This window comes from Orcinus orca, chromosome 3, assembly GCF_937001465.1.
Source record: "Orcinus orca chromosome 3, mOrcOrc1.1, whole genome shotgun sequence".
Lineage (NCBI taxonomy): Eukaryota > Metazoa > Chordata > Mammalia > Artiodactyla > Delphinidae > Orcinus > Orcinus orca.
Genome location: NC_064561.1, coordinates 87105313 through 87118865, shown reverse-complemented (window position 1 = coordinate 87118865; position 13553 = coordinate 87105313). Strand labels below are relative to the sequence as shown.

The window sequence follows — 13553 nt, the reverse complement described above, 5'->3', positions numbered from 1 at the left end:
AAATTAGCTAGGCATGTCATCACTAAATAGAAAAATACAATATCCAGTTAGATAAAGGACAGTCCTAGGTAGGAGCTTACAGTAAAATCTAATTATAACCAAAACCATTATGAGGGAGTCTGATTTACAAGCATTAAGCAGTGTTTTGCTCATCTGTTTATACTGACTTTTATAAAATAGATCTTATAGAGCCATTCATTATCCCTGTTTATAATAATTTTTTTATTTTTTGTAATTTTGAGTAGCTAACAGTCACTGTATTAATAGGCTTCTCCATCATCAGAGACAGGAAAGTTGAAAATGAGATATACTATCTGTTAACAAGAAGTGGGCAAGAAAAAAGTACTTATTTGTAAATGAAGTCTTTTTCCATACAATTGATTTTATTAAAAAAATATAGTGAAACAATTATGATACCCTATCAGATTCACTAAAATGACATTCTATTCACAAAGCTAAGTATGTAGCAGTTAATAGTTTTGAAAAGTCAGAAATTTAAAGATTTGACAAGAATATCAGTGAAAAAATAATTTTCTACAATTGTTCCATAGGCTGGAGCTATTGGCCATAAATTTCCTCCATTTTCTTCTTCTTATACGGAACTGGACACTATTATGTACGCCCTTGGAGTGGGAGCATCAATCAAGGAGCCGAAAGATTTGAGGTTTATTTACGAAGGGAGTTCTGATTTCTCCTGTTTGCCTACCTTTGGAGTTATTCTAGCTCAGAAATCTATAATGGGTGGAGGATTAGCAGAGATTCCTGGGCTTTCAGTCAACTTGGCAAAGGTATGCATAATAAGAAACCTTTATTTTGCTCTTCTTCTCTTCCTTTAAATATGATTGGTAAATGTCACATACTCTGTGTGTGTGTGTGTGTGTGGTGTCTTAATACAATAGTTTATAGTGGTTGATTCAAGAATAAAGATTTAGCATGTCTTTTAATTTTTCTTAAAAAGAAAAAAAGGGTAGAGAGTTCGTTGAAAAGGCAAGCAAAAAGAAGGCAACAGTGATTATGTACAGTCCGTAACCCTGGCATAATGTTATTAATTCTCTCTCTGCCATTACATGCTATTTGACCAAGGGTTAATAACTTCTCTAAGCTTCAGTTTCCTTATCTATAAAATGGGTATGATAATCCTTACCTGACGATAGTGATGAAGGAGCAAGAGAGAAGAATATTTGAAACAGAGAGAACAGGTGTAAAGGGCCCCGAGGCAGGTGCATACTTACCTTGCTTTTGGTTGATACAGCTATAGAATGAGCAAGGGGGCAGCAGTAGGAGAAGAGGGCCTTGTAGTCATCATAAGAATTTCAACTCATACTCTGATTAACATGGGAGGCCATTTGTAGTGCTTTGAACTGAGGAGTGGTATGATCTGGCTGTGTTCACTCACAGGCTCAGTTTTGCTCCTCTGTGGAGAATAGATTTATGGGAGCCAAGCATGGAAGCAGGGAAACCAGTTTGGAGTTTATTATGGTAATTCCAGCACTAGTCTGGATATGCATGGAAAGAAAGAGGAGTCAAGGATGAAGGTTTTTGGTCAGGTTAACTGGGATGATATATATGCATATATACCCGTATATTCATAATTATGTACAATGTATTTAATATGTATAGTAGTTACATATGACATATTACTATATATAATAAAATAGATATATACAATCACTTTAAGGTGGGATGATCAGGAGTTGGTTTTGGACAGATCTGAGATGCCTATTATACATTCAAGTGGAGATATAAAGTGGGCAGTTAAATGTGTGAGTTTAGAGTTTGCGGGGGAGGCCCTACTGGGATTTGTAGCATTTAAGTAAGATTTAAAGACATGAGACTGGGTGAAATCACCAATGTGTGAATGTAAGTAGAGAAAAAAAGCCTGAGTTTGGTGAGAGTTTGAAGAGATGAGAAGGAGTTAGCAAGAGAGACTGGGAAGGAGTAGCCAGTGAGGTATGAGGCATATCAGGAGAATGTGGTATTTGAGAAGCAAAGTGAATAAATTGTTCCAAGAAGAAGGAGCAAACAATTGTGAGAAGCCTTTGGGGTTATTTTATTTCTTGAAGTAAGGGTCAGGCCATGAGTCCAGTTGATAACTGTTGAATCGTAGACTTTTGAACTGATTTCTGTGATTTTGACTGATTGGAGAACCCATTTACTGGAGGATCGATTAGCTCATTGCTGCTCTGAATCTATGAGAATCTACGGTTATTTTATTAAAGTATTCGATGAAGTAGGGAAGGACGCAAGAAATAGATGCCAGGCAGTTTGTTGTTTTAGTCACTCTCCCATGGTATTTGTTGCATACAGTTCTTCTGTTTGGGTAATGTCAGTACAAACAATTAAAGTAAATGTTTCAGAATTCTTCCTCAGAGTTGGAAGGAGTTGGAAATCATGAATAGTGTTCAAAATCTGTCCCTGGGAATGGTAGCCGTCTTGGGATTTGAATCCCAGTCTTCCTAACCTTGAGCTTCCAGGTCGTATGATAGTGAGGCAGTCCTTCATTTGTCCTCCCATCACTACCCTCACCCCTTTTCTTTTTCCCTTCTGGGTTCTGAGGAAGACTGGGAATTAAACTGTCCCATAGCAGTTGAGTGTGGTCATTCGGATATATGGGTCAGGTTTTGTTTTTACTGTCCTATAGTATTCCTACATATATTTTTATATTCTTGCTTTGATACATTGAGGTTAAGTGGCTATGAAGTTGCACAGAGTCTTTAGTATTTACTCTTACACTAAGAAAATGTTGACATTGCTTTTACTTGAATGTGGTTGTAAGATTTATATTAATGTTTTGGTTGTGTCATTTGTATGTGGCAGGTGTGACCTGAAATTACTTTTCTAGTACTGACCTATTTGTTCATTTTTATTCAGTAGATATTTACTGGATACCTGCTATGTTCCAGGCACAGTGATGAACACTGGAAATACGCCTAGTTTAGTGTCTCCATTGGCAAATAATCCACAGTTATCAGTCAACAAAAATTTATGAATGTCAAGAAAGAACACAAATGTATCTCTTCTATTCTAGAGAGCTGACAGTCTTTAGATTGGGGTACTGATTATTTCTGAATCATATAATTAAGAAGTGGGAGCCAAATTGAGACAGATAATTTGGGGGAAGTAGTCACGTGAACGTGTGGACAGTGAAATGCCACTTGTGATTAGCGGTATCCACAGAAGAAGCTGTGGAAGAAGAAAGTCTACTAATAAAATTTTACTTACCCTAACGCAGGTTCTTCATGGGGAGCAGTACCTGGAGTTATATAAACCACTTCCCAGAGCAGGTGAGTTCTTGATCGTTTTATTTTCTGACTAACCTTCCAAACTGTGTCAATGTGTTAAACTGGCATAGAGCAACCTAAATAAACTGTAAGTTATTTATGTGCATGTCAGGCATTAGAGTAGATTGATGTTAACTAGTACCTATTTTGGTTCCCTTAAACTTTGTCCTATTTGAATAGTCTTATTGAAGAAATTACTTCAAAATACTAAACATCTGGTCAGCAATTGAAAGGAGCATTTTCTGTGTGTGTCCTAAACTTAGTGATTGTGTATAATCAGTTATGATTCCCATGAATATGATTCTTCATTCTTTTCTCAGGTATTTGTGTTGGTACTGATTTTCATAAAGCAAACAATGTTTAAAGATACAATGTCTTGTAATTAACTTTTTTCTATTTTCTTTTAGAGTAAGTAAAACCAAGGCTGTCTTAATAATCAATTTATTTTTCTCAATAATATCTTACTTGTTCAGTAAATCTTCTCATTATTTTTTCACTTTACTTTGATATATTTATGTTGCTACTCTGATGTCAGAATATTAATTATATACTGACCATGTAAGGTGGTAAAATAAAAAAAAGTCTTTTTCATTTCACATTACATAATGGTAGAGGTCAGCAAATAGCTAGAATTGTACTTTAATTTTTTTTGAGATTTTAATTAAAAAAAATTCGTATTGCTTAATGCTGAATAGTTCTGTTTCAGTGTTAGTGTTACTTGTTTCTGGTTGTTTTTGTAGTTCTTCCCTGTTTTTTTCTTCTTCTTTTAGTTTTTTCCTTTGTGGTTTCACGCTTTTCTTTTGCTTATGTTCCTTTCTCTTTTGTTTTTGGGTATCTGTTGTAGATTTTTGATTTGTGGTTACCATGGGGCTCATAGATGTTGATCTATGACTCTATTTATTTGTTTTAAACCAGGTAGTCCCTTAAGTTCAAACACATTTTAAAAGCTCTATATTTTTTTACTCACTTCCCCCATCTGTGTTTTTGATGTCATATTTACATCTTCGTGTTTATCCCTTTACTGATTATTGTAGTTATACTTGATTTTACAATTTTTTGTTTTTTAATCTTTGTACTAGCTTATTTAAGTGGTTGAGCCTCAGCCTTCCCTATATATTTGCCTTTACTAATGGGATTTTTCCTTTTCTATAGATACTTAATTCTTGTTATAGCTTTTTCTTTTCCAGTTAGAGAAGACCCTTTAACATTTGTTTTTGGGTTGGTTTAGTATTGATGCTTATCCAAGAAGTTCTTTATCTCCCCTTCAGTTCTGAAGGATAATCTTGCTGGATAGAGTATCCTAAGTTGTAGGGTTTTCCCTTTCAGCCCTTTAAATATACCATGCCACTCCCTTCTGGCCTGCAAAGTTTCTGCAGAACAATCAGCTGATAGCCTTATGGGCATTCCCTTGTATATGCTTTTTGTTTTTCTTTTGCTGCCTCTAGAATTCTCTCTTTCAGTTTTGCCATTTTTATTATGCTATGTCTTGGTGCGGGTCTGTTTGGATTCATCTTGTTTGGGACCCTCTGTGTTTCCTGTACCTGGATATCTGTTTTCTTCTTCAGACTTGGGAAATTTTCAGCCATAATTTCATTAAATATATTTTGACCCCCTTTTCCCTTTCTTCTCCTTCTGGGACCCCTATAATGGAATGTTGGTATGCATGATGTTACCCCAAAGATCCCTTAAAATGTTCTCATCTTTTTTCTTTTTGCTGTTCTGATTGGGTGATTTCCATTTTCTATATTCCAGATCACTTATGTGTTCTTCTGTATCACCTAGTGTGCAGTTAATTCTTTTTAGTGTGTTTTTCTTTTCAGTTGTTGTATTCTTCAGTTCTGATTGGTTCTTTTTAGAATTTTCTAGTTCCTTGTTAAAACTCTCACTGTATTCAGCTATTCTTTTCCCTAATTCAGTTAGCATTCTTATTACTAATGCTTTGAATTCTTTATCTGGTAGATTGTTTATTTCTATTTCATTAGTTGTTTTTTTCAGGAGTTTTCTCTTGCTCTTTCAGTGGAAACAGATTCCTCTGTCTTTTCATTTTGCTTATCTATTGAAATTTGGTGAAATAGTTACCTATGGTGGTCTTGAAGGGGCGTTCTTTTGTGGGCGTGTCCCTATACAGTCTGCGTGTTCCCAGTGGCATTGATGGGAGAGCTGGATTTGATGTGAGCACAATTTATGTCTTTTCTCAAGGTGTGCTGGCAGCTGTCATCCTGGTAGGGGGTGGGGCTGGAGATGGAGGAGTAGGGCCAAGCTAGATGTTAGGTAGAGCTTCCCCTTTGCTTAGTGGCTGTTACCCCACTATTTGGTGCGGGGGCAGGTCCCAAGTTGCTGGAGCAGAAGCCCTGAGGGTCGGGTCTGAGCTGGCTAAGTTTCCTTTAAGTGTGTGCTTTCCCCCCCTCCCAGCGCTGGCACCCTTACCCTAGAGGGGAGCAGTGGTGGAGCGAGAGGGGCTGGGGTGGGTAGTCAGTGAGGGTCGGAGCATGGATTTTGTTTGGCATGGCCACCATCAGAGATCTGGAGCCCCAGTGCAGTCACCAGTAATGGCTGCCCCCTCGCCACTCAGTTGCCACTTAGGGTTTGAAGCTCCTCAGTGTCTCATGGCTGAGCCTTTTCCTCAATCACGGCAGCCCAGAGAGTGAAGCTGCAACACGAGGCAAATGGTGCTGGCGTGTTCTCTCAGCTCAGGCTGGGGACCAGGGCAGTTGTAGGCAACCAGTCAGCTACCCAAGTGGTTTCAGTCTGCCCTCTCTGCCCTGCCTCGGGAGCATGTAAGTGTTCACATTCTCCCGGAGTCCAGGCTTCCCACAGCCCTCCTGTTAATCCCACTGGCCCTCCAGCCAGCCAAGGGGACTCGTGTTCCCTCTGTTGGACACCAGGGCTGGGGTGCCCAATATGTGGCTTGAAGTGCTCACTCCCCAGGGAAGGTCTCTTCCTGTGTAATCTTTTTCCTCTGAGTCCCCTCTCAGGGGCACAGGTCCTGACCCGCTCGCTTTTCTTCCCTTTCTACCCAGTTACCTGTGGGTCTTTCTTACAGTCTTGGTTGTACAGGTCTTTCTGGTAGTCTCCACTTAATTTTCAGGGAGAATTGTTCCACGTGTAGATGTATTTTTGATGTGTTTGTCGGGGGGGAGGTGAGTTCCGTGTTCTGCTCCACCATCTCAGTTTGAGTCTTCCGTTCAGTGTTACAGCCTAAGTTTTCACGCAGCCCTTTTTTATCTGAGGCAGTGTGCAGTGTGTGGTCAGGTGAAGAAGTTTGGCTTTTATTTTAAAGACAATAGATAACCACTGAAGGACTGAAAGGAGAGAATTATATGATCAAACGTGGATTTTAGAAAGCATCAACTCTGGCTCATGTTTGTAATGCTTGGATTCTAAGGGAATGAGATAGAGAGAAGGAGATTTTGTAAGAGACTGTTGTAATAATCTAGGTTAGAGACCGTGGTTGATTGAATAGGATTGTGGGCATGAGGATGGATATAAGTGGAGAAATTATAGCGATATGTAGGGAGTGGGCTTGGTGTTTCATTGGATGTGGAGTTGATCACCTGAAGAGATCATCAGCAATTTGACAATTATTTATTGATTACTTCCTAACTTCTAGGCTTTCTGCTAGGGTTGTGAATAAATGGAGAATGGAAGCAAATCTGGACTCTGCCCTCATGGAGCATATAACCTAGTTGGTGGGGAGGGCAGTCAATAATCAAAAAGCCACACAAATAAATGTACACTTGCAACTATATGTGCTAAACATTACAGATGAAACATACATGATACCATTAGAACTTAAAATAGAAGGATTTGGCATAATCAGGTTGGTAATCAGGTTGACTTTGGGAAAAAATAACTTCAGACATAATAGGAGAGCAGGTTTTAAAGTTGGTCAGAGTGGACATGCAGGTACCTCGTTAGAAGTCTGTTGTGGTAGTTCAAATGAAATGATGGTAGCTTAGGCTAAGGTGGTGGTGGAGAGATGGAGAGAAGTGGGAGAAGCAGAGAGAGATTTAGGAGGTGAAAGTGACAGCAATCTAGTTATCCTTAGTGTTTCTTTTACCATCTTTCACACCCAGGCAGGTACCAAATTCTTTGATTCTCTCCCTTCAATACATTTAGAATCCTATTTCTGTCCACCTCACTTCGACCACCGTCATCTCTCACTTTCTAAGTGTTCTCTCTGCCTCCATTCTTGCTCCCTTCAGGTCTGCTCTTCTCACTGTAGCCAGAATATTATTTCCAAAATGCAAGTGTATTTGTCACTTCTCTATTAAAAACCCCAGATGGCTGTTCATAGACTTCAGGATGAAATCAGAAACTTTTCATATAATCTAGCTTCTCCCAGTCTCTGCATACTCAAGTCTTGCCACATACTTAGACACTATTTTATGAGGCAGGGGTCATGCTGAAGTTTCTGGCTTGGCAGTTGGGTGGATAGTACCATTCATTCGTATAGGGAACAAAAGAGAAAAACAGCTTGGAGAAAAAGATTATGAGTTCACTCCCAAACAATTGTTAATCCATCAAGATTTAACATTACCAGTTAAATAATGGAACAGTCCCTAAAAGAACAGAGTAGTTAGAAAGAAACACTGTCTAATTGAAGCCCGTAGAGTAGAGATTTGAGAAGGAATGGGGTAGATGGTGTTGGCTGTATGCTTAACAAGTGTTCATTGAATGATTGAAAATTGTTACTTTTTACAACCTAATTTATCAGAATTATTGATGTTTCAGATTTGGTGATTCAGGTATTCTGATTGCTTTTAATGTTTATGATTCAACATTATATTGAAAATTATTCTAAATCATGATTTTTTAGTTTTGCTGAACTTACAGTGGAAGTTATGTTAATTTCTCTCATGTCCTCATATAACTTATGGTCTTTAAAACAGTCTCCTTATTTATTTATTTACTATTTATTTATTATTTTACTTCCCATTTTAGGAAAAGTAAAATGTGAAGCAGTTGTTGCTGATGTCCTGGATAAAGGATCCGGTTTAATAATTCTTATGGATGGTAACTCATTTCTAGTTCTTATAATAATATTGTTAGATTCATAGACTTTGTATGTAATACAATACTTTATCACAGAAGTTGATGAATAAGTTTCTATTTATCTTCCAATTGTGAGAAAGCAAGATTAGTGTTCTAAAAATTCACAAGCTTTTTTAGAAAATAAGGGAGGAGGGGGTGGTCCAGAGAGTGGGACATTTCAGGGGATTTGTAACAACATAACCAAAGCACAGAGGTGAGAAATGTGGCTGGTATAGCAAGCATAGAGGAGAATTATGCTTCCTAGATTACGTTTTTGGCAGGAATGAATACATAGACTGCCCTCAGTTGATAATTAGGCTATGTTGTGGATACTCTTTTCTATGTTAGCTCTTTGGAACTTGGAACATATTTGACCCCTGAATCATTCTTATAAATTGTAGTTAGGTTCTTAACCTTGCACATTCAAACCTGTTGAACTTATAATGTGGTTTAAACACCATAGCCACATTTTATTTGCAGTGGAAAAAAAGATTATAGTAGTTTAATGAATGTTGAAATACTAGTATTTAAACATAAGCTAAAGATACATTGCTTAGAATTTATTTGTTTTAAAGTTTAAGAACAATAGAAATAGATAAGCATTATAAAAAATTTTGGAAATAGCAGTGGAAAGTTTAATATTGTCTGGTATTTGGAATATAGGCTTTATCATTTTTGTTCTAAATATACAGGAGGTTATACTGAATATGTTGTTTTGGAACTTGCCTTGTTTTTACTTAATAATATATTGAGAACATTTTTAATGCTCTTAAATATTTTTCTACTACATTGTTTTTGTTAACTCATAGTTTACAAAGTAAACTATGTATTTCATCATAGACACGTAGAACATGTGTCTGTTCTCTCTCTTTCCCTCTTCCTCCTTATCCCTCTTCTTTCTTTTTTAAGATTTTTGTATTTTCTAACCATTTCAAATATTGGCTAACATTTGGCTGCAACTCACCCAGTTTTCTTTTAGTCTTCTCACCATTCTACCAAATGTCTACCACAAAAAAGTTCTGCAGTAACCTTAGCTTTAATTTTTACTCTTCTTTCTTGATCTACTCCATTTATTTAGCTATAGCTTAGTAATGGATAATAATGTATTAGAATTTGTAGATAAAATATAGATGGAATTAGAGATCCAATTTTCTGTGTAATAAGGGTAAAAGTCTTATTTTAAATACAAATCACCATGACTTCCATTATTTTTTGTTGTAATTATAGTTTTCCTTATTATACAATTCAAAATCATATTCCTAGTTTTATAGTGCTGGTGATTTAGGTGATGCTCAAACTGTCACCAGGAAAGTAGTCAGTAGAAAGAGGGACAGCTGTCTTTCATTCATTACTTGCTTACTTATTCACTAACTTGCTCAATCACATCGTTTGTTCATTGATTTACTAATTAATTTAATACCTATTTATTAGGTGCCTTTTCTGTCCCAGTTACTGTTCTAATTGCTGGGAATATGATGGTGAGCAAAAAAGCCATGATCCTGCCCTCCTGAAGCTTATACCTTCATTCTCACTTATTTCTTCTTTTACATTCCAGGCTCTATTGAGGACTTCAGCAGAATGTTTGAAAATTTGGGAGTGTGGTTATCTGTATTTTATTTTAATTTTTAAATTTTATTGAATTTTAGTGGATTTACAATGTTGTGTTAAATTCTGCTGTACAGCAAAGTGATTTAGTTATACATATATACATTCTTTTTCATATTCTTTTCCATTATGGCTTATCACAGGATATTGAATATAGTTCCATGTGCAATACAGTAGGACCTTGTTGTTTATCCATCCTATATATAATAGTTTCCATCTGCTAATCCGAAACTCCCAATCCATCCCTCCACCACCTTCCTTTCCCCTAGGCAACCACAAGTCTGTTCTCTATATCTCTGAGTCTATTCCTGTTTTGTAGATATGTTCATTTGTGTCATATTTTAGATTCCACATATAAGTGATATATGGTATTTTTCTCTTTCTGACTTCTCTTGGTATGATAATCTCTAGGTGCATCCGTGTTGCTGCAAATGGCATTATTTCAGTCTTTTTTATGGCTGAGTAATATTCCTGTGTGTGTGTGTGTGTGTGTGTGTGTGTGTGTGTGTGTGTATCACATCTTCTTTATCCATCTGTTGATGGACTTTTAGGTTGTTTCCATGTCTTGGCTATTGTAAATAGTGTTGCTATGAACATAGGGGTGCATGCATCTTTTTGAATTATAGTTTTGTCTGGATATATGCCTAGGAGCGGGATTGCTGGATCATATGGCAATTCTATTTTTAGTTTTTTGAGGAACCTCCATAGTGGCTGTACCGATTTACATTCCTACCAACAGTGTAGGAGAGTTCCCTTTTCTCCACACCCTCTCCAGCATTTGTTGTTTGTAGACTTTTTAATGTTGGTCATTCTGACCAGTATGAGGTGGTACCTCATTGTAGTTTTGATTTGCATTCCTCTAATAATTAGCGATGATGAGCATCTTTTCATGTGCGTTAGTCTGCATTTTATAGTGGAATTGTTTGAAAGGTTTGAGAAGGAGAGAATTGAAATACGAAAGGCAGTTGGGGAACTTTAAGAAGAGGTGAGATGAACTGCTGTTTCATAGTCAAGAAAGGATTTGTCAAGATCCTCTTCTCTCTGCCTTCCAGAGACTGGTAGTGAGTGATTAAAATGAGTGCTCTGTATCCCAAACCTGGGTGTCTTTAAATTGCAAAGCCTTTTAGTAATTGGATTTTGTTTCTGAAACTTTTCAAAGGATTGTTGATCATATATTGGGTAACTAGTTATGTCTTTTGGTAATAACCTCTTTTCTTTTTTTCTTTCATTTACTTTTCAGTCTACTCTTATTCTGGGGAGGAACTTATATGTTATAATCAGTTCTCCATCTTTGTTGTTGGCTCTGGAGGCTTTGGTGGAAAACGGATGTCAGACAAAGCTAAGGTAGGCTATGACTTCATAAGCGAGATACATGTGTCGTTAAGGATCCTTATCTGTATTTTGAACTTACCATATGTGTAATTTCATAGAGTAGGGCTTCAGTAGTCCACACTTCTTTGAATCAGAATGTGTTCCTTGGATTTGAAATGCTGTTTATATTTGTATATTTTAATATATAACATATGTTATATATAGAAAAGTCTGGCTGACGTAAGTGTAATGTAGCTGAGGTAACTATGGGAATATCTTTGCTTTCTTATGCAAACTTTGCCTGCATCCAAAACTCTTTAGAAAAACCTAACACATACAAGTGATCCTTGTATAAATGCAAATCATCATTCATTAAATGACTTGAGCATTTCTCTTGTATAAAACAATTCTAGTTGCTCTTTAGTTCTCAAATTCTATCCAAAAACATATTTTTTTTCCTAAAAATATTTTGTAAATTGGATTTTACATCAATTTAACCTAGCTTTTACCTCTGCCCTCAGTTCCCAGAATAGGGCCGCACTGTCTTCCTAGGAGGACCAGCCCACTCATTTTTCCTATTACCTCCACACCAGCTCCCCAGCCCCAGCTTGTGTTGCAGAAGCTCAATTCCAGGTAAAAGTGGCTGAGAGTTACGGGGCTGTCTTCCTTCACCCCGCCCCTACTTGTAGGGTGGAGACTGTGTTCCACCGTGACAGGCTGAGAACACGAGGGCCCTGATAACTCTTGCCCAGCCTGCTCATAGGGTTGTGGTCCCCTGCTACTAGAGGCAAGCTGAGAAGACCAGAAGCTCCTCCCTTGCCTAGGACTCTTCTTGTAAAGTGAGGATGTCACTTGGAGAGAAGTGGGCCACGATGCTTGCCCTCATGTCCGTTGCAGTGGTGCAGAGGTTTGGCCTGGGGGGCAAGGCAGGCTGTAATAATATAGAGAGCTCTGAAGCTCTTCCCACGGAAACTGACTCATTTTGGTACCAAGTATTTGGAAGCTCAAAAGTAAGGATGGTTTCAAAAACAGTGTTACTTTAGTGATAATCAAGAGGAGGCTGGTAGCTCCATGAAAGCAGTAAACTAAACTAGTCCAACTAGAAATTTGCTAGAGAGAACCATGGGAAGACAGCTAAGAAGAGTCATCATGGGATCATAACAAACCTCAAAGACTGGCCTCAAAGACTACACCTCCAAAAAGGCCTGACTTTAATTGGATCAGATTGTGGAACAATTTATGCCCCAGGGCACTGTTGAAAATAATAGAACAGTCATCTGTCAATTTGTGAAGCTGAACAGCTGGACAGACAGTTTAACAGAGAGATCAGGGAGAGATCTGCTAAAACCACTGTCATCCATCCCAGGCTGACTGTGCTTGCCCAAGGCTGTACCCTCTGAGGAGCAACATCAGAGTCTGCACACTGTGGGGGAAATGTACTTAAGTAGTCTAGCCAAGTCACTAAACAAACAAACAAGTTAACAATAACAACAAGCCCTGGAAGGGGAAAGGGGTCTCAGTATCCAGAGTTGCTGCAATATGTTATCTAAAGTATCCAGTTATCAACAAAAATTAAAAGATCTGAAAGAAATAAAAGAGTATGACCCATATATACGAAAAAACAAAACAAAACAGGCAACAGAGATTGCTTTTGAGAAGACTTAATAGGAAAAGATTTCAAAGCATTTATTGTAAATATAGTCAAAGAACTAAAGGAAACCATGCTTAAAGAAGTAAAGTGTGTAAAGAAGTAAAGTATGATGACAATGTCTCATCAAATAGAGAAAAATTGGGGAATTCCCCAGTGGTCCAGTGGTTAGCACTCCGCACTTCCACTGCAGGGGGCACGGGTTCAGTCCCTGGTCGGGGAACTAAGATCCTGCAAGATGCGTGTTGTGGCTCAGAAAAAAAAAAAAAGAGAGAAAGAAATCAATAAATAGAAATTATATAAAAAAAGAACCAAATAGAAGTAGTTCTGGAACTGAAAGTACAATAACTGAAATGAAGAATTTACTAGAGGGTCTCAACAGTAGATTTGAAGTGGCAGAATTAAAATCAAAAAGCTTGAAGATCGATCAATCTATTTCTGTCTGAAGAACAGAAAGAAAAAAGGTGAAGAAAAAGAATGAAGAGGCTCAGAGAAATGTGAAATACCATTAAGTACACCAGCTTTTATGTAATGGGCATACCAGAAAGAGAGGAGAGAGAAAGAAGCAGAAAATATAATTGAAGGAACAATGGCATTGATGAAAAACGTTGATCTACACATCCAAGAAGCTCAACTGCTCCAATTAGGATATAAATGCAAAAAGGAAAATCTAA

At 37.5% G+C, this 13553-nt stretch overlaps 1 protein-coding gene across 6 annotated transcripts in view; it reads left to right on the top strand.

Moving 5' to 3' along the window:
- Window positions 1-13553, top strand: part of HSD17B4 (hydroxysteroid 17-beta dehydrogenase 4) — a 92211-nt gene that overhangs the window by 38039 nt on the left and 40619 nt on the right. For all 6 annotated transcript variants that reach the window (XR_004482163.2, XR_004482161.2, XR_004482162.2 and 3 more), the window contains exons 13-16: window positions 552-788; window positions 3233-3284; window positions 8226-8297; window positions 11161-11264. Coding sequence is in view for 3 of the 6 variants with exons in the window: in XM_049708511.1 (XP_049564468.1) it covers window positions 552-788; window positions 3233-3284; window positions 8226-8297; window positions 11161-11264 (465 nt within the window). In the remaining 3 variants the exon portion in view is untranslated. The remainder of the gene's footprint in view (window positions 1-551; window positions 789-3232; window positions 3285-8225; window positions 8298-11160; window positions 11265-13553) is intronic.